Source organism: Pantherophis guttatus, chromosome 8 (genome assembly GCF_059756535.1).
Source record: "Pantherophis guttatus breed Tessera chromosome 8, ASM5975653v1, whole genome shotgun sequence".
NCBI lineage: Eukaryota > Metazoa > Chordata > Lepidosauria > Squamata > Colubridae > Pantherophis > Pantherophis guttatus.
This window is the reverse complement of record NC_142070.1, coordinates 41,632,954-41,659,261: the sequence shown is the minus strand read 5'-3', so window position 1 is coordinate 41,659,261 and position 26,308 is coordinate 41,632,954. Positions and strand designations below refer to the sequence as shown.

General features: G+C 37.0%; 2 protein-coding genes across 9 annotated transcripts in view; one reads left to right on the top strand and one right to left on the bottom strand.

Annotated features, from left to right (window-relative positions):
• The window catches only part of VPS37A (VPS37A subunit of ESCRT-I), an 11,847-nt gene extending 9,175 nt beyond the window's left edge, over nt 1-2,672 (bottom strand). For 3 of the 7 annotated variants that reach the window (XM_034401424.3, XM_034401426.3, XM_034401425.3), the window contains exons 1-2: nt 2,087-2,461; nt 591-665 (exon numbers count right to left, since the gene is read on the bottom strand). In XM_034401424.3, the coding sequence (XP_034257315.1) occupies nt 591-665; nt 2,087-2,256 (245 nt within the window). In that variant the 5' untranslated portion in view covers nt 2,257-2,461. Of the gene's footprint in view, nt 1-590; nt 666-2,086 lie in introns of all 7 variants that reach the window. The other 4 variants (XM_087874626.1, XM_087874627.1, XM_034401423.3 and 1 more) reach the window with 3 other exon arrangements.
• On the top strand, nt 2,574-26,308 carry CNOT7 (CCR4-NOT transcription complex subunit 7). 2 transcript variants are annotated; one of them, XM_087874628.1, is made up of 8 exons: nt 2,574-2,807; nt 7,385-7,584; nt 7,721-7,816; nt 8,273-8,466; nt 10,164-10,325; nt 17,861-18,005; nt 22,212-22,322; nt 23,613-26,308. In XM_087874628.1, exons 2-8 carry the CDS (start codon nt 7,468-7,470, stop codon nt 23,739-23,741), a joined length of 954 nt encoding a protein of 317 aa, XP_087730754.1. In that variant the 5' UTR covers nt 2,574-2,807; nt 7,385-7,467; the 3' UTR covers nt 23,742-26,308. The 2 variants fall into 2 exon arrangements, with proteins under 2 accessions (XP_087730754.1, XP_034257325.1); XM_034401434.3 differs by lacking the exon at nt 7,721-7,816 and having other exon boundaries at nt 2,578-2,807.

Genomic DNA, 26,308 nt, shown 5'->3' with positions numbered 1-26,308 from the left:
ATTTCTAGACAATCTAGCCAAAAACATAGTTTATCCATTTGAATTCTAGCACTTACAACACAAACAACAAACAGCTGATATACTCTCACTCTGTCAGACAACAACTGAAATAAGTGTCCTACTCAATCTCTGTTTAGGTAATTTTCTGAACCAGATGTTTGAAGATAGTGAACAAAGGCCTTTTTATTGAAATCTCCTAGAAAAAATGTGAATTTTTATATCAAAGTAATTTTAGGTGCACTCCAAGAAAATAAGTTAAAATCAAAATAAGTCAACTTATTTTGATGAAGCAAAACTTCATAAAACTGAATGATGATCATTTAGGTGTGTAAGAAAAAAATGCTGATAAATACAGCTGTTGACAATTTTGCCACATAGATGTAGGCAATGTGCTCCTTGAAAGTCACACAGAAAAAACATTCTCTCCTTAAAATTTATCCAGATTGAAACAGAAGAAAACAAGAGAAAACTCACTCTAGCCCTAATGTGGTGTAATAGAAAATTAACAGAAGACCTTCTAGTTCATGTTGATTCACTAAGCATGATTTTAGTTTTCAACATGACATACAGTCAAATCAAAAGATACTCACATATTTATGTTAATTGTCAGGTTATTTACAGTGAAGGGCAACCGATATTCCACATCTTTTTGTATTTCAGCTATACTAAAAAGAGAAACACGTTTATTAATGTTTCCTGTAATAGTGAAATCAGATACAAATGACCCAATTACGGATCTTAAAAAGCCCTAATTTCAAAGGTCAGATCAAACTATCATTTCTTCTGTTAAAAACTCTAAATTATAACTAAACTAGAACTGGTTCCTTTAATAGCTTGATTCCCTCCTTCCTATTTTATTTTATTTATTTTTTATTTTATTTTTATTTTTTCAATTTATATACTGCCCTTCTCCCTGAGGACTCAGGGCGGTGCACAGCCAGAATTAAAAACATGAAATACAAATATTAAAAACAATTAAAATCTATATAAATTTGGCCCAAAATTTAAAAAACCACAAACCAATTAAACATTTAAAATTTTTAAAAAATTTCTTCCTATTTTAATCCGCTTAATTTTGAATAAAAGCTCTGAGGACCCCAGAAAATATAAGAACTGGCCTTTGAAGGAAGATTGATCCATGTAGTTGAAACAGAAACTTGTTCACAAGAAAGCCGATAGGAGCATGTGTGGGCAGCAACTTGTTTTGCTGAAGGAAGCTGAGGGCTATTGGTGAACCAGCATTTTACTCACTTCCTGTTACTTGGTCTGTTGTGTGAATGTTTGGGCGGTTTAGGGATGGGGAATTGTGGTGGGTGGGAGTGTGTCTGGGGATTGTTATGTGTGTTGGACCTGGTCTTTGGGTGTTAAGTGAATTTCATTGTATGGGTATACTGTGCATACATGTACAATGACAAGAAAGTTGTTATATTATTACTATTATTACTATTATTATTATAGAGGGAAGGCCAAATTCCCTTAACTGTACACGGTAATAGTTTTTGGACTGCAACCAAACTATTTTCACTTTGAAAGAGTGGTAGGCATTGCCCTCTGTATGTTAGCTGCTCTTTTCAACTAGGATTTTGTGACTGCTCCTTCTTTGCACTTTTTGTCTCCTCTGGCTTCTAACTTCTGCCTACCAACCCTTTGAAGTTGCAATATCAAGGCACACCTTAAATCAGAGGTCTTCAAACTTGGCAGCTTTAAGACTTGTGGACTTCAACTCCCAGAATTAAAGTCACAAGTCTTCAAGCTGCCAAGTTTGAAGACCTCTGCCTTAAATATACTACTACTACTAATTGAAAAAATATTGTGCATTACACATGCCTTTAAAGAAGTTAAGTGGCCCCTCATTTGCCCTGGTTTGATGACTTGAGTTTTTCAGCTGAGGAGCGAGTCATGCCGCTCTACTGAAGAAAAAAAAAAAGCCATGTTTGCCAACAGCAATGGAGAGATCACCCAAGGGAGGTCCTCATATTCTCATACAATCCTCTCCCCCCCCTCCCACCTCTGGATTGACTTCCAACCGTTTTATGGAAAAGAGCCGGGCGGCGATTCCCTCCTCCCTTAAGGGGGTGTCACTCACGCGGCATGGGCGCTGCGCAGGGACTCGATCTGCCGCTGCCGCTGCTGCTGGAGGCTGGTGAGAGTCGAAGGCAGCGCTATTCCGCCGGCGGAAGAGGAGGAAGAGGAGGTGGCGGCGGGGGTGGCCCCGCCACCGCTACCCGCTTTGGAGTAGTGGAAGAGCCAGCTCATCCTCTTCTAGCCCCTCCCTTGCTAACCGAGAGGGGGGGGGGGAAACACCAGACGGTGCGCGGCCTTCCCTTGGCTTCTCCGTCAGCGGCGTCGCCGCCACCACCTCGCCTCCTTCAGCAGAACGTGAAGAAAAGCCCCGGAGACAACGAGCACAAGCGACACAGCCGTTCCGCCTGCCGGACCCGAGCGACCAAACACGCCTGCGCTCGATCCGCCGGGCGGGTCATCACCGCCCGTTGCCTTTTCCATTGGTGGAAAAGAGGCTGGGAGGGGCCAGCTCGGGAGCCCCGATTGGGCGAGCTCTGCCGGGTCTCCGCGGCCGGGAAAGGAGCGTGAAAGACGGAGGAGGGAGGGGGGGGAGAAAGCGAGCGAGAGAAATCGAGGGTTGAAAGGTTAAGAGCGCGGCGCGCGCTGATGATGTAATGGCTTTGTGCGCTGGGAGGCTGTGGGGAAGCCGCGCGAGTGGTTTTCCGCGCTTTCTGGCTCTCCCTCGCCGCGTCTGGGCTGCCTCCGCCGCCGGGTCCTCGCTCGACCCTTTCTCCTCCCCTCGCGTGAGTAACCGCTTCTTCTTGGCATTAGGAAAGCCCGTGAGGAGCGGCGGCGACGACAGCGCTTCTCGTATGTGTATGTGTGTCTATGGGTGAGGGGGTGGGGTGGGGAAGTGGAGACGCAGGTGGTCGGGAGAGTAAAGTGGAAGCGCGCGCGGTCCGGCGGCGAACTTTTCTTTCCGTATCGTGCGGGGGTGGGGGTGGGGGGGAGAGCAGAAGACGAGTCAGAAGAGAACGAACTGAGGCTGGCGCTTGGAAGTCTCCTATCTCACCTTTGCTTTACCTTCATCCTGTGCGATCCAAGCCTGCCTGCCTGCCTTCCTTCCTGAGGCAGTAAAGCTAGAGGTGTCTCTTGCCTCACCTGGAACAGATCTGCCTATGGCAGGGGTCTCCAATCTTGGGCACTTTAAGACTTGTGGACTTCAACTCCCAGAATTCCTCAGCCAGCTTTGCTGGCTGAGGAATTCTGGGAGTTGAAGTCCACAAGTCTTAAAGTGCCCAAGATTGGAGACCTGGCCTATGGCAACGTCTGCTGCTCCCTTTTCTGAAGTTTCCCTCCTACTCAAAAAAAAAAAAAAGTGGTGTGGGAAGATATAGATGCCATTGAGTTGTCTTTTCTTTCTGGTCATTGCAAAGACATATCTTCTATTATCTTTCAGCAATAGCCAAGGGATGGGTTCTGGTATACAGAGCTGAGTATATAACTGTACATGCTTCTAAGTCACGATTGGGGGTCCTTGGTGCTCTCTGAGCTTGGCTGTTTTCTTACAGAAGTTTCATTTACCCAAACTACGTAACATCATCGGTGCTAATAGAGAGTGGGGTTCGTTCTTAAGTCAGGATCCCCCAAGTGGATGGTTGATGGGACTATCCAAGGTTCAGGTTGTTATTGTTTGTTCTATTACTATTATGGGGAGCAATGACTATCTGAAACATGCAAGGATCAAAGTGTCTTGGGGACCCCTGATGTAAGGTGTGCTATGGCACTTTGGGGCAGAAGCATAAATAGCAATGTGGGGCTGCTGGATTTTTAACTTTTCAGTGAAAGAATGAGAATAGAAGGGAAGGTATTGGAAAGAACAACTAAAACTATCACCTCTATTTTTCACTGTTGAGTTTGGGCAAGAAATGTATCAAGCTTTTCCCAACCAAAAGTCTTCCAGATGATTTATTCTATTCTAATAAATAGTTAAATAACAACAGTTTACATCCTGTGACAATACCTGTAACACCATCAAGCATCCACATCTGCCTATCTCAGGTCCTTGGAAAGGACTTGATAGGTAGACAAAAATGCCAAATCCCATCTGAACATCTCCCTGACTGTGCAACAAGTCATTTTATGTTCTATGTTTGTTGCTGACTTTAAGATGATGTCTTGTTATCTGCAACCATTAGTTGTGAAATAGCTTAATCTGCAGGGTACAAGGTTAAGAATGGATGGTTAATTTGATACAGATGATTAAATTTAAAAAACTCTTTATAAATAACAATGGATAATCTAGGTTACTTCTGTGACATATGGGCATTGCTGACATATCACAATGATACAGTTGTATCTGATCAGATTGTTATACAGGTAGTCCTTGATTACGGCATCCCCCCCTCCCCTCCAAAAGCTACTTACAATCCAGTTCCAAATTTATGGCCACTGCAGCACTCCCACAGTTGCAGGGTGGACTTGATTTAAATCAAGTCGATGATTTGATTTAAATCATCAATTTAAATCACGATTTAAATCACTAGTACCAAGGCTTGATTTAAATCAACTTGATTTAAATCATAATTTTTAAAGAGCAACTGTCATCTCTATCCCACAGCAGCTCCTCCTCTGGCCCACTGTTGACTCACCGACAATCCCATTCACTTTAATGGGACGGCTGGTGATGTCACAGTGACACAACAAGGTGAGGGACGTGGCAGGCAGCAGGTGAGTGGATGCCCGCTTACAGCCGTTGCCATGATGGATCTGAAATGACAGGTGCCTTTTAAGGTTTCAGTTTCATTTTTACTGCTTGCTCTTCCTCGCATTTAGATCCTGGGGATGCAGATGCATTTCTCTTCAAACAATCATAGTTTTTAGTGTACATAGATTTGCAAAACAATGGGATAAAAGAATATTCCTGCACTTTGTTTTATGATTTATTTCATGGTTACTGTGAAATAGTGTGAATGCATTAATGCAGTGCATGTTATCTCAGCTTGCAGAGCTTGGATTCATTGAATGAGTTTACCAAAAATGTAAACATTGCAGAATATGCAGCCTCATGCTACATAACTCCGGCTCCATTTCATGCTGAATAAACTAAATTATTAATGTATCTTAAATACAAAACTATCTTTAGATAGATTTTATTCCAAAAGCAATTTATTAAAATAAATATGATACAAAATCAAAAAAATCCAATTTGAATAAAAAAACCCGATTTAAATAAAAATCCATTTTTTTTAAAATCGATTTTTATCCACCCTGCACAGTTGTTTGTCCTTATGGCTGACCATAGGAAGTTTCCCCACTGCCTGGTCCCTACAGACCTGAAGAAAAGTGTGAGGGATTCCTGGGGCAGGAACCTGTGCTAGGCATTCCAGGGCCTTCCCCGTGACCCCTGAGACAACCCATGCTTCACTTAACAACCGCATCAGGAAGAGCAGGAATGAGTGGTCTTAAGTGAGATGATCATGTGGGCAGTTCACATCAATCATGATGTTTGGCCATAATGGGCAGGGTCCATTGTGGTTGTTGGTCAAGGACTATCTATAGGCTTACATAACTAACATGAATAGATATTTATCAAATTTTCTTAACATTTTCTGTGGCTAAACTCTAAACCAGACCAAGGAAATTCAGTTCGCCTAGAAATGGTTAGCTCTACATATTTGTTTAATGCTTTGATTATTATAGTAATTTGTTCTATGCCTTAAAACAGGGCATAGCAGTCTGATGCTCTCCAGTATGTGGATTAGAGCTTCCATATTTCCTAGCAAATTGTGTCAGAGGGCAAGAATTTTAAGGTCAAAATCAATTGGTGAATTACCAAGTGCTGTAAACATTTAGGGGATATTACAGTCTAGAACTGTAGTTTTTCATGTCAGATTGGTTTCTGTTTCAAATGGAGGACACTGTTTAAATATATAAAGAATAATGTTTAAATTCTTAGTCTTTAGCAATAAAAAAACAGTCCTAGATTTCAGGAGAAGAGAGCATATGGAACAATATTGTAATTTTATAATTTTCTTCAGGCACACCCAGGAAATGAGCATATATTTGGCAGCAGGATATAGAGCTCTTATTTCTACATTAATTGCTTATTTATTCTTGATCAATTGGCATGTTTTGTTTTAGATTAGTAGCCAGTATAAATATTAAATTTTATTACTGCTGATTACAAAAACGTGGCTAAATTAAAATGCCTTAGATAGATTGCTAACAATAGCCGTTATTTTATTGAATTAAATTGAAGCTTTTCAAAGTTGCCATTCAAAATATGCTAAACAAATTCCATAGAAATGAACAGTTGAAAGTAAATTTATATCTATATATTAGCATGACTATTAATTGAAATAGAAAGATTTACTTCAAAATTAATATGAATAAATGGTGTGTATAATATACTAATAAACTGTTATTTCATTATGGAGTCTGAAGAATTGTAATACACACACACACACACACACACACACACACACACTATTAGGTTTTATTGAGCACAGTGGAAGCTATTTCTTGAAGTTTCTACTGTATAGGATTGCAAGTTGAATATTCATCTAACAAATAATAGTTGATTAGTTCTTCATCTAAGATTTTTTTTAGTTCTGGATTTGCAAATGAGGTAATCTTAGTTGACTGAGTTGTGTAAGCTAATTTATGTGTATTTTTTCCTCTCCCTTTCTCTTTATATATTTCTCATAGTCCAGTGAATTTTGTGGAGTCTTTGAAGCTATCTGAGCTTAGTTGTTTGCTTGTGATTGTTTTGTTACCAGATTAAGTAATATCTTAAATGTTTATAAGGGAGTTGGGTTTGCTTTTTGTTTATATACAGTAGCTAGCTGTATGTGTTGGTGGAGATGTTTTTTCTTCTTAGTAGTTCCTTGATTAGGCTTTTGTTCACTGCCTGCTTTTTGAACCCTGACAGCTTGATTGTTTATCTGAGATGGTAATTTCTTGATTAGGATATTGTTTACATCTTGCTTTGATTAATTCTGGTATTAATGCCTGCTTATCTGTGTGTGAATTGCTGGTGAGGAGGAGTTTTTTTGTTATTTGTTTACTTTTTAGCTTTTTTATTGTGTCTTTTGAATGGTATGTAAATATTTTTTATCTTTTTGAGCCTGTTGATGGTTGATTTGTCTGAGTGCCAAACTTTCAGGAATTGTCTAGCGTTTTGGGATTTAGCTTGGTCTCAAACTATGGTTAAGTCTGCCAATGTGTTGTGAAATTAAGGAGTTGTTTTTAAGATGTTTTTGAGGTGAGGCTTGTGCTGGTTGTGCTATAGTGTGCTGAATTGTTATGTACTTTTTGATAATTTTGTTTATGTTTATAAATTCATTAAAATTATTTATTTCTTGTCTTGCTGTTTTAGGTATAAAATTTAAACTTGTTTTATGAAATCAACTTTTCATCAAGTATACCTTTTTGATGCCTGGTATCTGAAACCTCCTAATTATGCCAGCAGCCACAGTAGATCACAGCCAAAGAATCTGTGAAGTGTGGGCTTGTAACCTGGATGAAGAGATGAAGAAAATTCGTCAGGTTATACGGAAGTTTAACTATGTTGCCATGGTAAGATATTGGGAATATCTGTATTCTTCTTAAGTTACAGAGGCAGTGTAAATGATTTGTAAAAGAAAAACGTAAAGGAAATAATGCATTTCTTCAAAAATAACAAAAGATTTCCATTTTATTTATTTATATACAGTATATCCTGCCTTTATTATTTTTACAAATAACTCAAGGCGGTGAACATATCCAACATACCTTCCTCCTATTTTCCCCACAACAACAACCTTGTGAGGTGAGTTGGGCTGAGAGTGAATGATTGACCCAAGTCACCCAGCTAAGATAGTAGACTAGAATTTACAGTCTCCCACTTTCTAGCTGGATGCCTTAATCACTAGACCAAACTGTCTCCCATTACTGATTTAATTGGAAAAAAGTTCAAAGTATTGAATAAAAATTTGTTCTGAATAGGGACATACGTGTATGTTGTTTTTACAGTTCCTAGTTATATTTGGGATGTTAATAAAATAAACTAATATTGAAATTAGATTAATAAATAAGCTTCTTTGCACAGCTCCTGAGTTTACCCATAATGTCTGAGTTAACTGCATTGTAGTAATTGGGTTCCATGTTTAGTCTTTTATATCAAGAAAAGTATACAGAACATTTAGAGCATCTAGCTGTAAAAAGTGGGGAATTGTATTACTCTTCTAATAGTTTCCATTTTGTCTTTCACATTTATGCTTTTCAGGACACAGAATTTCCTGGTGTAGTTGCACGACCTATTGGAGAATTCAGAAGCAATGCGGACTATCAATACCAGCTACTCCGCTGTAATGTAGATTTACTTAAAATAATCCAGTTAGGGTTGACATTCATGAATGAGCAAGGTGAATACCCTCCAGGAACTTCAACATGGCAATTTAATTTTAAATTTAATTTAACGTAAGTTCTGGAACTTGGTTGTGTGTCTTTAAGTGTGTAGAGTATTTTAAAATTGAATAATTTAACTAGGTTTTTTTCTCTGTTTTTTCATTAAGTTCAGGAAGTGTGATAAATTATGCCTACGTAAATTTGTTCAAGTTCCTAAAACTCATATAATGTTCAATCTGAGATTTATTATTAATATTATTTTAAAAACCTCTGTTGGAAGCCTAGTTGAGATAGTTAGGGTTAAATCCTTTGTGTATGTGCTTGAACTTTAAATTGATGTCATTCACTGGTTTATATCAAGCAATGAATGTAAGAATGCCCACATATGGAGGCCTTGTTATCCACTAGCTTTATTGTCAGGGAAATCTCTGGAATTGGCTGAGGTCAGAAGGAAATCAGCCAAAATTGGAGCCTTTGCCCAAGTTTAGCTGACTTTCTCCACATATTGCCAAAGTTTGTATTCTCCAGATTTTTTTGTTCTTTTTAAGATTCTCTGGATCATCTTAATTTGGTTTCTTATGGGTGTTAGGATTTCCAGGAAGGAGGAAACATTAAGAAATGTTCGCTTCATATGTTGATTTGTGCATCTCTGGATGAAAGTTATTGATATTAGCTGAAGTTAGCTTACATTTAGTTTATTCATTTACAATGTATATAGATCTTCCTAATTGTGTGAATGTTGATAATGGACAAGATAGTTAAAAAAAAAAACCCCGCACAGATTAAAACACAGCAAAATATCTATCCCAAGGTAAACATCCAAAGCATGATAGAATTACCCAACATATCTTCTTCTCTCAGCAAACAACATGGTACATGATGTATTTCAGTGCTATGTCATGAAAGGCTTAGTAGGTAATCAACAGCTCTTTGAATTGAACTCAGACAATGGTTACTAACTAGTCCAGCTTCAAAAGTGGATTGTTCCACTAGCAGTCTGATTGCTGCATTTTGGTCAGCTGCGGCTTTTGGGTCATCATAGCCTTTGGGCTATCTTAAAAAAAGTGTGTTGCAGAAGTCTAGTGATCGATGCCTGAGTTCCATCATCAGACTCTCCTGGTTGAGGTAGACTGCAAGTGGAGCACCAAGTGGGGTTGTAACACATATTTCTCTATGGTTTCTGCTTGCTGGCTAAGTCTAGCCCCCTTCCTCATCATGAACCAACTCCTACAGCAACTATACAGAGTAGTTGTTGTAACTGATGATACTGAAATCTCGGTGTGTGTGCGCGTGCGTGTGTGCAAGCCAGTGGTGAAATCCAATTTTTTTTACTACGTGTTCTGTGGGCATGGTATGGCTTGGTGGGCATGGCAGGGGAAGGATACTGCAAAATCTCCATTCCCACCCCACTCCAGGGGAAGATACTGCAAAATCCCTATTCCCTTTCCACTCCTGGGGGAAGGATATTGCAAAATCTCCATTCCCACCCCACTCTGGGTCCAACCAGAGGTGGCATTTTCCGGTTCTCCAAATTACTCAAAATTTTCGCTGTCAGTTCTCCAAACTGCTCAAAATTTCCACTATCAGTTCTCCAGAACCTGTCAGAACCTGCTGGATTTCACCCCTGGTGCATGCAAATATCTAATTAGCAAAACTCTTTTACAAAGATTTATTAGCAGTAATACAGGCTTTCTGCTGGTAATTCATTTAAAATTCTTTTGACAACTCTGTTAACAATAGTGATTATTTTTTAATAATGCTTCTTCTAGAGAGGACATGTATGCCCAGGATTCTATAGAGCTATTAACAACATCTGGAATCCAGTTCAAAAAACATGAGGAGGAAGGAATTGAAACTCAGTACTTCGCTGAACTTCTTATGACTTCGGGTGTTGTGCTCTGTGAAGGAGTCAAGTGGCTTTCATTTCATAGGTAACCACAACATACAGAACTATCGCTTGCCTACTTTTTTTTTTCTCCTTTTAATGAAACCTTAAGACAAAATAATTATCTCTGCTTATTAACCTGAAGTATTAGGCTGGGTGATTTCTAGATCATTTTGTAAAGACTTTGCTGCTTTAAACTTACCTCTTCAGTTTACGCTTTGGCTCCAGTGGAAACAAATAATCTATCTTAACTTGAGGTACTAAAGTGTCAGTCATGTAGAGAGGGAGCACTGTATTTTTCTATTTTGCTTTGACAGTTTTCCAGGTCAGAGGAAGGAACAGCCACATATATCTGCCCTTTGTGTACGGTTAGCAGGTAAATGGAAACTGGAATTAGTTGATTAACATCGTTGGAAAGTCCAAATTCAGTACAGCTCTGAAGACTCTTTGATAATGCTGGTAGGGAAAATATGAAACTTTTATCTTAATTGTAATGCCAAATATCGGAAAATTAAACTTTGCTGCATGAACCTATTTTCTTACCTGGTTCCAATATTCTAGTTCTTTTGTTTTTTTCAACCCCCTAGGGCCCCCCTCCCCACCAATAGAGGAATGGCCCCTTTAAAAAAATGGTTGAGACTGATGTTTGAATTATATGATTTCAGGCTTAGAGGACAGTGTAAGCATACACTCAAGATCTGAGTCATTGAGAACAATCTTGTGCTATATATTGTAAGACCCACTTCACAATTCTTAACTAGGAAAAAAGGAATATTCAGTTGATTAATTTATAAATAAGTTAATTATTACGTTAGTTGGGTTGTTGAGCATAAAGCTGCTTACTGAAGGTTGGTTTTGGCAGGGATTAATATTGGAAAGTTTTCTGGAACAGATTACTAGCAGGGATATTTACCTTAAAATGAATCATCTTGTTCAAGATAGTGTAGATGGGCATAGCCTTTCAAGCCATTCTGATGCACAGGTTTGAACATTTCAGGAATCCAGGTGCTTTGAAATGAAAAGGGTTTGTAGCAAATATTCTTAGCTTGGAGTGCCCAAAACATGTATTGTGTATCAACAAACATGTATCCCAGTGAGGGAAGAGTGCTTCAATACCATTAGTTGAGTTTAAATTCTGTTTTGAACAATTAGAAGGAATTAAATTAGCTTTTAAAATGTTGATCATATAGCTGTTGATGGGGAATTGTTATTGTGTGGGATTCAAAATACTGCTAAAGAAATGATAGAAAATTTATCTCAAAGGTGCTTTTTGCTTCAAAAGGCAATTGGACTGTTTTATTCTTTTTTTCTTCTTCCTCAAGGAAAAAACAGTCCAGTTGCCTTTTGAAGAAAAAAAGCACTTTTGAGGCATCTATGACCTGAACAACTGAGAATCTTCACAGATAGAAAATATACATTGTAAAGGAGATCTGTGCTTTAGCAGTGTTGCCATTTGACTGGTTTTCAGTAAGTTTTATGAAGATGTCTTCTAAGGTCTCCACTTTGATTTTAACTGTGTGCAACTCAAAAATGGAATTTTTAGTGCTTTGTATGGTTAGGAAGTCAGTTACGTTTTTGTTCTTTAGGTTTATCAGATTAGTTAATATTTACACCCTTATCCTGGAATAACTCTGTAGCTGCTGGGCAGATCACAGCAGTATGTCTGGAGCTGGGAGAGTCCTCTTCCATAAAAGAGGAGAGATCTGTAAACTAATGGCTTTCAATCTCTGCTTGTTAATTCCACTCTAAAGCATCGTTTCCATTGGAAGCGTTTTGGAGAATAAATTTACTTATAGGAGTTGGTTCCCTCTTGTTAGATAACGCAACTTTCAGCTGTTTTGTGGGCTTGGCTCTAGCTTTGTTGCAGAAAGTGTACAATGTCTCTTCCTTCTTTTTTCCTTGATTCTCACTAAAGTCTCAGAGTTTTCTCTGTTCTTTCTATATGTTGAAGGTTGCAATAAGGCAGCACAAGGCTAGTATTTAAAACAATAGATTAAGGATAAGGCGATTAAAAAGCCTCTCTTGAAGGAGTTTTTGACAGTAGCTGCTGCCTCTTTGCTATCCTAGCGCTTCCCCATATGACAATTTTAAAACACAGTACTTTTTTGTAGTTTGTTTCATTTTCTGTCTTGCTGGAAAATGGATGTGTTTTATTGCTTTCATGTAAAACCTAGATGGCAGGTAGCAGATAATAAATACATCTATTGCTGCCACTATTAGTATATGTGAATAATTGTTTTTCTAGATGGAGATGATTTGTTGTGAATAAGGTTCATTCATTTGTTGCAATTATGATGAAAGGCAACATTGTTAGATGAAATTAGGAAACCAAAAATGAAAAAAAAAATAGTTTGGGAGCTAGATGTAACAAGCTGGGTATCCATACAATAAATACAGTGGTTAGGAACAATTTATGAATCATTTAGAATTCTCTGCAATCCTGCAGTGTTGTGATGTCCACTTCTTCTAAGTACTTTGTCATCTCTTTACTGAATACATTAAACCAATACTTGTTTCCTTTGATGTAAAACTATGTAAAGCTTTGGTTTTGGTAACTTCAGCAGTTACTAAACCCAAATGAGTCAAAAGACACGGGGAGGTGATAAAAAACCAGATTCATCTCATGTCACGAAAATGGAGGAAATCTAACAGGTTCTCCCAGGATGCAGGTAGTAGATGGATTGATGCTAGTTAAATAAGGTAATACTGAATGCAATCTGGGTCCAAGTCACCTGGGGCTTTATAGATAAAAACCAAAGTTTTTGAATTATAAACGTACTGGATACCAGTGCAGAGCCATACATCAAAGTTATGTGCTCTTAGTGAACCAGACCAATTAGTAAATGGTATTTGGCATTCTGAAGTTTTCAAGTGGTCTCCAAGGCAGCTCAATGTAGAGCTTGTTGCGGTAGTAATAAGGGCACATGTTGTTATTGCTACAGGTTTTTTAAAGGTTGTTTCAGTTGAGTTACTATTTGGTTATCAGTTAAAATTAGACCTTCCATCTGTAGTCTCTGTCAACCTATTTAGGAGTAGCTGCAAGTCGAGAAGGCCCGCAGACCACAGGCCTACTCCCTAATTGAGAAACAGTGAATGAATAGGAACTATGTGTTAGTTTTAGCTTGTTTCATCCTCAGAGTTTTCCTAGTTCCTTATAATTCCCAAATATCAGTACAAGATCTCCACATTACTGTACACAATCCAGGCTGGAGGTGATATCACAGCAACTCCATACAGCTCAGGGACCTCTCCGAAAGTATTCATGAGAATGTGAAATAATAGAGAAAACTCCAAAACACACAACTAAATAGCAGCCGAGCTTCTCTGAAACCACTGACTGGAACTTCCCATTCAGGAAGGAATAGGTCCACTGTAAACCATGCCTTCAATCTGACCTTCTCAGATGATCCAGTAAGATACCATGTTTGATGGAATCAAAGATTGCTGAGAGGTCTAAGAAGACCAGAAGAAGTACATTATTCTCAGAGTCATCAGCTTTAATATCTAGGCCTGAATTCTGATAGCAAAGGAATCAGATGTTTTTCTAGGGTACTTGGAGGTTAATTTCATGCCATCCTCTCAACAATTCTTTCACAAAAAGTTTACTTGAGTAATATACCTTCATTCTGTAGTTTATTTTATTTGTTAAATTGTTCAAATTTGGAGGTCACAGGCAAACCAGCTACCTGATAAAAAGTTACTTGGTCAGTGTGAAGAACACTTGCACTTCATTATTGTGTAAGAAAGTTATGCCCAAAGACTATAAGTTTTGATTTTTCCAAATGTTATAATTAATTGCCAATAATAGTTAATGGTTAAAGTGTGGTGTTGGGATTTTTTTGGGGGGGTGGGGTGGGGAGAATATTGCTCTAAAGAAGACAACAGCCCATGTAAACCAGTTTGTGTGCTGGACACCAAATATCAGAGTAATCAGCTCTGTGTAGGAAGGACAGTCAGGTTTCTGTCACCAATTTTGTCTCAAAAACATTACCATCCTTCAAGAGCTGAAAAAAAAATTGTAAAAGGATTGAATAAAAATGGAGGTAAAACTCAGCCCTGTTGGACGCTCCTTATTTTTGTAGTGAAAGTATCTATCAGATGGTATGTTAGGAGTCACTTATATTTGCACATTCATGTGTAATTCTTATTGTCATCCCTTCAAGATAAACCAGATCGGGAAAAATACTTAACAGAAAAAAACATTACTTTATTAAGATAGGTTGTAGTAACAGAATTTTTTGAGTGTGATTGTACTTCTCCTGAGTTTCTTCTTAGATTCCTTCTCAGGACATAAAGAGTACTTATCTTTGTTTACATAACAGTTTTTAAATATTTGCTTCAAGGCTGTGGTCCTGTCTCTATATTACTTTATTTTATTTATTTTTATTTTATTTTGAATTTGTATCCCGCCCTTCTCCCTGAGGACTCAGGGCGGTGAACAGCCAAGTAAAAACATCAAGTACAAATATTAAAATACAGTTAAAATATACATATATAAATTTGGCCCCATTAATTAAAAACAATAAACAAAACACTTAAAAACACTTAAAAAATTAGGCCAGCCCGGCTTGCTGGAAAAGGAAGGTTTTAAGGGCACGGCGGAAGGCACTGAGGTCTTGGATTCTCCTTATCTCTGGAGGCAATTGATTCCAGAGGGTAGGTGCCCCCACAGAGAAGGCCCTCCCCCTGGGAGTCACCAGCCTGCACTGTTTGGCTGATGGCACCCCGAGGAGGCCCTCTCTGTGGGAGCGCACGGGTCGATGGGAGATCGTCGGTGGCAGCAGGCGGTCTCGAAGATAGCTAGGCCCTATGCCATGGAGCGCTTTAAAGGTGATAACCAACACCTTGAAGCGCACCCGGAAGACCACTGGGAGCCAGTGCAGCTCGCGCAGGAGCGGTGTTACATGGGAGCGCCAGGCTGCTCCCATCACTACCCGCGCTGCTGCATTCTGGACCAGTTGGAGCCTCCGGGTGCTCCTCAAGGGGAGCCCCATGTAGAGAGCGTTACAGTAGTCAAGGCGAGAGGTGACGAGGGCATGAGTGACTGTGCACAGGGAATCCCGATCAAGAAAGGGCCGCAACTGGCGGATCAGGCGAACCTGACAAAAGGTCCCCCTGGTTACAGCCGTCAGATGTTCCTCCAAAGACAGCTGCCTATCCAGGAGGACTCCCAGCAGTACTAAATCCAGCAGTCTGCTATAGTTCAGAACTTTCAGTTTGAGCTGTCACTTATTTCAGTCAATAGAACCAAAAACTGAAGGAAGGTCTTCAAATGCCACATACAATTTCTTTGCAATGTTGATATGTTTGTGTATCAAATAGGGCAATACAAAGCAGTGATCTAAGGTAGAATAACTGGGTCAAACTGTTCCTCAACAAGAATATTGATACCAGCAACTCAATCTTCCAGTTTGTGCAGGACATGTTTGTCATAGGGCTAGGTTATGAGGTCAGTGAGATTAATTGCCCCGTAATTAGCTGGAGTGTCTTAGTTACCTTTCTTAAAGAGTGGAATACAGGTAGTCCTCAACTTACGACCACATTGGAGCCCAAAATTTCTGTTAAGTGAGACATTTGTTAAGTGAATTTTGCCCCATTTTATGGCTTTTCTTGCCACAGTTGTTAAGCGAATCACTGCAGTTGATAAATTAGCAATCTGGTTGTTAAGTGAATCTGGTTTCCCCATTGACTTTGCTTGTCAGAAGGTCACAAAAAGCGATCAATGACCTTGGAACACAGTAATGGTCATAAATATGAACCAGTTGCCAAGCATCTGAATTTTGATCACGTGACTATTAGAATACTGCAAAGGTCGTAACTGTGAAAAACCATCATAAGTCACTTTTCAGTGCTGTTGTAACTTTGAACGATCACTAAATGAATTGTTCTAAGTGAAGGATTACCTGTAATAATGCTTAAATTCCAGCCTTTGGGCCAATGATCTGTGAAATTTATAAGATTGAGAATCTAACTAAGGATAGGATCTCGTTATTTTGGATTATCTTTAAATAAGTCCCTAGGAAGGTAATCTTCACCTGGAGGTTTGTTGGAGGTGAAGGCTTTATCAATGGTTAGACCTTTTTTTCTAGGTGACTGGAAGCTATGACTCTGTATTGCTCAAGCTCTAAGATTGCATTGGTATTAGCACAGTCATGTAAGGAAGCATGTAAGAAGTGCAGATATTGCTCCCTCTTTGACTTGGATTCCCTTGTATTTGGGATGCATGGGTGAGTAGATGGGATTTCTCTGTAGATAAACTACTATTTACTAATCTCCAGAAAGTCAACATGTCCTTAGTTTGTAGCAAACTGTATGTTACACCAGAGGAACGCCTGGTATAATGATTTTTTCTTTATTAGAGATTTTTAGTTTTCTTTTTTTTAAATGAGCTATGATATGCTAAGCAATTTCTACTTTTTAATATTAGAATAAGTAGTTCAATGCTTTATATCGAAGTAGGATTACTGATTTGAAAGTTACTCAGTTTGCAGGAATTTTTAGTCACCCCTGTTTTCAAGCATTCTGCTATTTGGAGACGGAGGCAGATAAATAATAGAAATTATTTATTTTTACTTGCTGGTTACAGTCAAAGTTCTTAACATTGTTTTAGTGATTTTTCATATAAAGATTACTTATTCACTTTTGAAGATTAAGTGTAGAAGTTAATGTAAGCATTATTAAGAACCATTAAATATATGTTTATTTTAATGACAATTCTGACATGTCCTTAGAAGAGATATATCAGAGCAAATGCATTTTGCAACTGCATACATTACTATCAATTCCAGATGACTACATTTTACAATCTTTCTAGGTAGCTGTCTACAACAGTCTGAATCCTCTTTAGGATGTAGAAATCTACTATTGACTTTTAATCACTAGCAAGAAATATACTGTATTATCTTTGTGTACTATGTAGGATATCGCTTCGTGGTTTTTTTTTTTTTAAATGCCCATAAAAGCCTTGTCTGTGTTTTGTCAAATTAAATGAAACAATCATCTGGTAGAGGTACACTTTCGTATGTTAAGTTTTTCTCTATATTTGTAACTTTGCTGTGAATCATATTTACAAATACTGCTTTATGAAATGTTTCTTTAAACAATTGATATTGAATTAAAATAGATATTTGACAGTTATTATGTATGTGGAGATGATCCCACTTTATGTAGAAAATATTATGTATAAGAGATACTTACTAAGCAACTTAATTTTGGATTTGGATAGCAAATAGAAATTATGATTTGCCAATTTGGAGATAATGATAAATGAAGATTTTCTGGAAACCCAAATTCTTCATGCAGTAGGAATAGAATTAATGCATAGATTTGGAGTTCTTTCTAGGCTCATGCAATATTTACGCACCAGAGTTTTCTATAACTTTAGAATTATATTCAAATCAATCCATAATATATACAAAATTCTACTTATAAAATAGTAGATTGCCATGATTTTAATGTTACAAGGAATGCATGTGAAGAGAAAGCATATATAAAATGGTTGATAAATTTCTGTTGATGATCTGGAATGTTTTGCCTTCCTAATCTTAAGTCTATTTATTGCTGTTTATGATTACTTTGCAGTGGCTATGACTTTGGATATCTGATCAAGATCTTGACAAATTCCAATTTACCAGAAGAAGAGCTAGACTTCTTTGAAATACTGAGACTATTTTTCCCTGTCATTTATGATGTGAAGTACCTCATGAAGAGTTGCAAAAATCTCAAGGTAATTCCTACTGCTATATTTAGAGTTTTTATAGGGAAAGAATATACAAATGAATTTTGTCTGTTTTACTTATGGGCAGTTATAAAAGTTACATTTAGAACCTGTTCTCATAGAGAAACCCATGTAATGGGAACCTCTTGAAAAAGAGATGCCTGTGAGAAGGATATTAATGTATCCCAGGATTTTTTAATAAAACTAATAGTTGTGTGAATCCAATAACTAAGCCATAGGGTTTGTATACATTGAGAAAGAAATCATAGAACCAGCTTCTGGTCTATAAACATATACTGTAGACCCATGCATTCAGACTTATGAGACACTCTTGAGATGGCTATAATTTAAGCATGAAATCAATTCACACAACAGCTGTATGGAAATATCAGTGATGCAGCCACTAGCAAGGTCTCATTTCTGCTCTTGCGTTCTCCTAGATACCAGCAGAGGCGAATAAAAGGTTGCAGCTCTTTGTTATTTTTTATGACAAGATGAAGCTAAACAGCACTGATGAGAGAGAAAAAGATGAGAAAAGATGATAATAGCAGTTGTTAGGTCCAAGAGAAATGAATCATGCAGCAGCCTTTTCATCTCAAGGTTTTATCCAATGCTCTTTCATTAATTAAGTTTCATTTCTTTAGCAATTCTACAATTGAGTAAGCATATAGTTTATCAACTTGTCAATTAACATTGTACAATCAGAAGTACTGAACATATTAAAACATAGAGGACAGATATAATCCCAAATCCTTCACCTATTTCTCTGTACAGAAGTCAGTTGGGCTACAAACTGGCTTGTTCTGTTAGCTTGGCATCTAGAGGCAAGGCATCTGAAGGACAAGTACATGGAGGCATGAAGGACAAACACCCAAAAGTATTATGATTGTTGCTGTGGTTTTTACAAACATAAGGAAAGAAAAAAATCCTGCATGCCAACTGCTGTTGAGATGACTTGAAGCAAAGGCTGGTTTAATATAAAAAGAATCAACATGTTTTTGTAAGCAAAGAAGTCAGAGATAAATTGATTTTTGACTATGACGTAGCTAAATCCTGGTTTTACAAATAACTGGTCACCAGTGATAATATTGATAAGCCAGATGTGAACATTATTCAGTGAATCTATAGTTAGTGCTATGTGTTGTTTGGAGACAGTGGATATTACTTTAAAAAAATCTAAACATTTTCAGTAAGGCAAGGCTTGTGGGATAGGTTCATAAACCAGCCATATCTATTGCATGGAATTATCATTGGAGAAGAAGATGAATAGACAAATCAGAATATTCGCATTTCTGCTTTTTCATACTTTGAATGTCATTGTCATTTTGATTTCCATGATTATTCTTATTAAATACATTGAAAGATCATGTTTTAAATATAGTTTTATAATGAAACCTGGGAGTCTACCTGTGTTAAAAGGTTAAATATTGTAAATACTCAAAACTGTCTTCAGATTATCCTTTTTTCTGATGAATATTTTGATCTAGTTTTTTCCTGCAAAATAAATTAATAGTTGGCTATCAAGTAACTTCATTATATCTTGTCACCTTTTAAATTGCTTGTGAAAATTGTGAAAAGGTAACTTAAGGAAGCTTAGTTCTAGGGAAAAAGATGCAAATTATTAGCAAGCTGGAGTAAGTGCTAAATTTAGTTTAGTTTTTATTTACTGCCTTTTTATGTCCTGCCTTTCATTTTTATTTTTATTATTATTCACAATAGCAATAACATTTAGACTTATATACCGGTTCACAATGCTTTCCAGCCCTCTCTGAGCGGTTTATAGAGTCAGCATATTGCCCCCAACAATCTGGATCCTCATTTTACCGACCTCAGAAGGATGGAAGGCTGAGCCTGGTGAGATTTGAATTGTCAAATTGCAGGTAGCTGGCAGGCAGCAGAAGGAGTCTGCAGTACTGCATTCTAATAACTTTGCCACCTCAGCATTCATAACTTCCTCCATTTTTCACCCACAACTTTGAGCAAGTCAATCTTTCCCAGCTGGAATTCATCCGGTAAGATGAGGGTGGATATATACCTAGATCTATTTGGCGCCCTAGAGTTCCAAACCTCTTGAATTCTGTCTCCTCTTCAGCCCACCACACACATACAGTTTCTTCTTCTCTGTTCCACCTTTATTTATCCTTTATTCTGTGTTCTTCTGTTTCAATTTAAAACTGTCTTAATTCCCATCGTTGCTATTCAAACATGGTGGAAATACATGAGGTAATGAACGTATGTGTAATAAAAGAGGGCAACATTATATATGTAAGAATTATTCATTGGTAAAGTCACCTAAATACTCTTATTGTTTAGTTTAAGGATTGAAAATATTTTTTAAAAAAAACCTTTGTTTGCCTTGCTCATTTTTACTCATCCTTCAAAATGTTTTGACCAGGGTGGATAAAAATCAATGATTTTTTTTTTAAATCATCAGATTTTTTTGATTTAAATCGAATTTTTTTGATTTTTATCGAATTTATTTTAATAAAAAACTTTTGGGGTAAAAATCTATCGTAAGATAGTTTTCTATTTAAGATACATAAATAATTTAGTTTATTCAGCATGAAATGGAGCTTAGTTATGTAGCATGAGGCTGTATATTCTGCAACACTGGGACTATCGGTGAGTCAACAGTGGGTCAAAGGAATAGCAGAGATCACAGTTGCTCTTTAAAAATTATGATTTAAATCGAGTTGATTTAAATCAAGCCTTTTTACTAGTGATTTAAATCATGATTTAAATTGTGATTTAAATCAACTTGATTTAAATCAAATCCACCCTGGTTTTGACAGTTCCCATCATAAAAAAATTCACACACCATGTGTTTATTTTTGAACCATATACAGTAGCACATGATCTAAATATATTTTGAAAAAGTTAGTAGATTTTTTTCTTTTTTTAAGGAGAAATACGAAGCAGTTCTCTGTTAACAGCTCATATGGCAATTTGAAATTCCTGCTATGCAAAGGGAGTTTCTCAAGTTGGCCACACCAAATATAAAAGGTTTAAGCAGAAGACCAGGGACTTCTAACAGTTTTGCCCAGTGTTTACATACAGAGCTCATACTGGATAGTAGATTATTTGAACTTTTATAATAAGCTACAGTTATAAAGGAAGAAGGCGCTGAGGAAAGTTTATCTGGCTTAATTTTATTGTGCCTATACTAAACTAGACTATGACAGTCATACAACATGAAGATTAGACTGTCATAGCATAAACCTTTCTTAGTGTAAGGTATTAATTAATACTGTATTTCTATTCACTGGATTATTTCAGTTAATCAGTTTGATTAGGGGTCCTTTTTTAAAGGGATTAGCTTGAATGAATAATGAATAATATTATTAATTGCTTGAAATAGACAGCAGAATATATGGCATCCTTACCTCTTCCAAGTGAGAAACATGCATATGCTCTATAATCAGTGAAAGGCCATCTTTTCACAGGTTCCTTTTCCAGGGTTTTTTAAGAGCTTGAGAAATTTATTTTTCACCAACACTGCCTCCCTCAGGATTTCGCCCTCTAATGTTTCAACAATCCAAAACTCAGCCACACTTCTGCAAGCAGGAGTATAAGTTGCAGATGCTTGTACACATTTAGCATGAAATTGAAAAATCAGGAATATTTGGAACCATCAAGTTCCAAAGTTGTTTTGATAACATTTAAACCATCCAGAGTCGTTTGACAGCGAGATGGGTGGAATATAAATTCAAATAAATAAATATCCACTGCCATGTCCACACTTTACAGCACTTCATATCAAAATAAGTGCTGCTCTTAGCTATTATAGAGTTTCTCATCCTTACATACAGTTGTGCATATTTTTTAACATTTGATTTTTTTCCTTATCTCCTGTCTTGATGAACAACTGTAAGCAAAGTGGGAAGATGGATGGGATTTTGGTTTGAAAATACTTTTTGTATACAGGGAGTCCTCAACTTATAACAGTTTGTTTAGTGACAGTTCAAAATTACAACAGAACTGAAAAAAGTGCCTTTCCCTGGTGGAAAGGCTTGAATGATAATAAACAAAAGGTCTGAAGACCTTTGCTGTCATAATTTGCTATAACGTTAAAGAACATGTGACTGGGACTATGATTTAAACTAAAAGTGTAGATCTTCAAATCATTTGCTCATATAGGTGAATAGTGGAAAGTAATGCTATTGCCTGCTGTCATATTTTCAACTATTCTAATTATGCTGCAATCTTCCTTTTCAGGGTGGATTACAAGAAGTTGCTGAGCAGTTAGAGTTGGAAAGGATAGGTCCTCAGCATCAAGCAGGATCTGATTCTCTACTAACAGGCATGGCCTTCTTCAAAATGAGAGAGGTAGATGGATATATACTCTGTGTGTGTGTGAATGTATGATAATATTGATAGTGCTGAAGGAGGGGACTTAGGACGGGTCGTAGTTACAGCTGTCATAGCAGTCATGTGATTGCAATTTGGGTATTTGGCAACTGCTTGCAATTATGATATCACAGTGTCTCACACTGCTGACTTCTGATAAGTAAAATCAATGGGGAAACTGGCAGGAGGTTGCAAATGGTGATCATGTGACTATGAGATGCTTCAGTTGTGTGAGATTTGCCTTATGACAGCAACTAGAACTTGATGCATCTGTCTGCCTAATCAGCAAGGTCAGGTAATAATTGCATTTTACAACCACATTGCTCAGTACTGTTGTTAGTCCCAATTACCATTATTGTTGACTACCTGTATTTTGATTAAATTATTAGATTAATAGTAATGGCAAATTAAATTATAACTTAATTGTGATTTAATTAACATTATAATTAATAGTAAATTAAATTAGGCCATACTAGATCCATATTTACTTTCAAGATCAACTTGAAGTGATGCTTCTAAACTTTAAAGCCTTATTGGGCTTAGTATTACATTGCTTCATAGCAGACTATTTGAAGATTAAACTTGATGACAAAGAGAATTCTCTTCTCTTTGAGAAGATGAGGATGAACGTGAGCATGAGAAGCAGTGACTATTCTGAGATAGTTACAGTTGAGCGATCACTGAAGAATCGTGCCACTAAGTGCTTTCATAGAAACCACTGACGTTTTATTCTAGTAGGCTTTTCATTCATAAAGCCTATTTTGCTTTTGACAGTTCTAATTTGTAAGATCTTTATATTTTTCTGTTTTTGGTTTTGTGTTCAGCTAAATGACATTCTATCTTTGATTGATCTTGAAAAGCTAAGCAAGAGATAACTTAATTAGTAGGAGAGATACCAAAATATAGCATCTAAGCTGCTGTTGGCAAGACAGAGAAGTTTTAAGTTTTAAAAAGAACCTTGAAAGAAAACAATGACAAGCAATTTGTATTGTTGCAAGAAAGCCATACAGATGTGTCTTTGCCTCTTTTCCTTCTTTTGTTTTTTGTTTCATATGCATTATGTTACTATTGTTAAGATCTGGTTTATGTGGCAGGGAAATTATTGTGACTTATCCTTTTCTCGATACCCTTCAAGAAATATAAACTGTGGGAGATATATTTTATTTAAATTTTATATTTGATCTGAGAATGATATTTTTTGATACAGGTAGTAGTGCCTCCAAAAATAGGAGAATAATAATAATAATTTGTCCTTTAAATTTTCTTTAGATGTTCTTTGAAGATCACATTGATGATGCCAAGTACTGTGGTCATTTGTATGGTCTTGGTTCTGGTTCATCTTATGTACAGAATGGAACAGGAAATGCATATGAAGAAGAAGCCAACAAACAATCATGACATGAAATGAGAAGGCACTTTTTCTAAGCTCGATATATGGTTGTACATAGGTTTTATCTCTGGTTGAATTCCTTGGACAATAAGGCGTTCTTTTCCTCTTTATCAGCACACTTTTCTCTTGCCTTTGTATGTACTAAACCTGACTGTTCCTGTTCCAATCCTTTGACCTTGATATATAGGCATTTCTGGATTAAATGTTGCCATGTACCTTGCCCATCTGTACAGAAGCACGTGTAGGAACAGTGTGGTAGATAGAAGAGGAAAGCTAAAATGATAATGACATTTCTAGTAAACTTTAATTGGCCTTTGTATTGGTTTATTATCCCTGCCCTTTCCCCTCAAACCTGGGCAAGCGCTGATTGTAATCAATTTCCCCATTGGATGTTAATCCCTTCCGATGTACAGGGGTTTTAGTTATTCATAATTGTGGACCATCACATTTGCACTTTAGAAGAGTGACTCTGAGTCAGATCCTCTGTTTTATCTGAAGTTCTGAATATTCTTCCCTGACATAGAAAAAGGGTTCATCTGCCAGTATTGCTTCTTCCAGGTCTCAAATACATTGAACAAAGCCACATTCATTGCCTAATCTCTCTTCAAATTTACAGGTATCTTAGCAGCTACTATAAAACTGGTGTTTCGTCTTCCAAAGATTCCTGCCAGCTCTCTGATAGAAGCAACTAGGTGGAATCATGAGGAATCTCTCAAGGATACTTTCTTGAATTGAGAGTCTCTTTCATGGGGCCTAAATTTGCTGGGCAGTTTTTATGAGGTGTGATTAGGAGAACTTTGTGTATTCTCCTCCATTTAAAGCAGCTCTATAGCAGCCGCCTTCTCTATGTTGCAACCTTCAGGTTTATTGGACTATAACTTCTAAAACGTGTGGAATGTATAGAAGTTAATAGCCAAATATTTAAAGGGCACCGACTTGGGGTGGAATTGGGGTGCTGCTTTGCAGCCTTATGGAAGGTATGTGTATCCTTTTATGCATTTGTGTCTGAAAGGAATAATTGTAAGATGGAATGCTGCAGTTAAAATAGCAATTTAAAATTGTAATCCATTTCCTTATTCCCGTTCCAATGAGTTATGGCCTAAATACTTTTCTATTTTAAAATATTAATTTATTGTCTACATAAATGGATGAACACAATATAAGTAAGAGATCCAAAGATAAATAGGAAGATATGTCCTTTTTGGGAGCTGCAACACAAGACATTTGTTGTCAAACAACAAATTTATTTGTACCTAATAAAGTTACCTAAGGCTTCTAAGGCTAGTTTATTTTTTGAGTCTATCTTAGCAGTATATTTTATAGGTGTTTTACTAAAGAACCACAAAGTACTTTCCTGACCATGCAGAGCAGGCTCATAAAAAGCAATTGTGAAGGAAGACTTTTATTAGTATGGAATAGCTAAATCTTATCCTGAAATGATAGAGTGCTGATGGCAGCATTTGGCATGTCATCTACACTGAAAATCAATGGGAGTAAATCTTAATGTACAGCAAATTGATATACCTACCATGTACTTTAATATGTTTCCCTTTATCCTCCTAAAGTTACAATAATGTAACTGGGCAGTCCTTTTTCTTTTAAGGAAAAATTACAAAGACATTTGCATAAGAGGGTATTTGTTTTTAAAGCTTTTGTAAATAAAGGCTTCAATAATGTTTTCTTACATATTTAAGAGACTTGTGGTTTTGATTTGAAACCCCACTGGCATGTCTGTGTATCTGTCTAGCCTCTTACTTCTTTGTCATCTTAATTCAGTGTGGTCTGTTAGTCATACTTTGGCTGCTCCAAGTATCATCACTATAGTCACTTTAGAGTGCTCAAAATGTGGTTGAATATAGCAAGAGCAAATCTTTCGATTTCCATGTTTGTTAAGAACTGGCTATATAATGTGTTTGCCGCTCATCAGTGAAGTGGGAAGGACCTGAAAGTCAAATGTTGTGCTCAGGTATAATTTCTCATTCAATAGCAATAACCTGCCTTACTAAGAAGCTTACTTGAATTTATGCAGTCCAGCAAGTAGGTGAGAAGGTTAACATGCCATCAGATATCTTTAAAGACTAAATATTGTTCTTCATGTACCTTGTTGGGAGCTACAGACCCTAATAACTGCTGCTTGTGATTTGCCAAGTGGATAAAAACTCAACTATGCTGTAAACATAGCAGTTCTGTAGTTAGTATTTCTGCTGCTGGGAAATTTGTATATTTAAGTTCAAGTAATAACTGGACTATTTTATACCAAGTTGACAATAGATTGTGCCTTGATGAAGTACTAATCATAAATGCCTCTTGTCCATCACTGTTGAAAAAAACTCACTGAATTCCACACAAATCAATATCTGAACTATACTATATTGGATTTATTTTATCATGAGGTAAATAATAGTGGATTTTTTTCACTGACCATACCTTTTATGATGTTGGCAATGGAATTATTTACTGATGTTTTGTACAAAAGCAAGGAGAAAATGAAATAAACTCATAATTCATACAATGGAACTTAGCTGCAAATATTTCACAAGGCTGTTGAATAAAATGAGAAGTAAGCTGCTTCAAA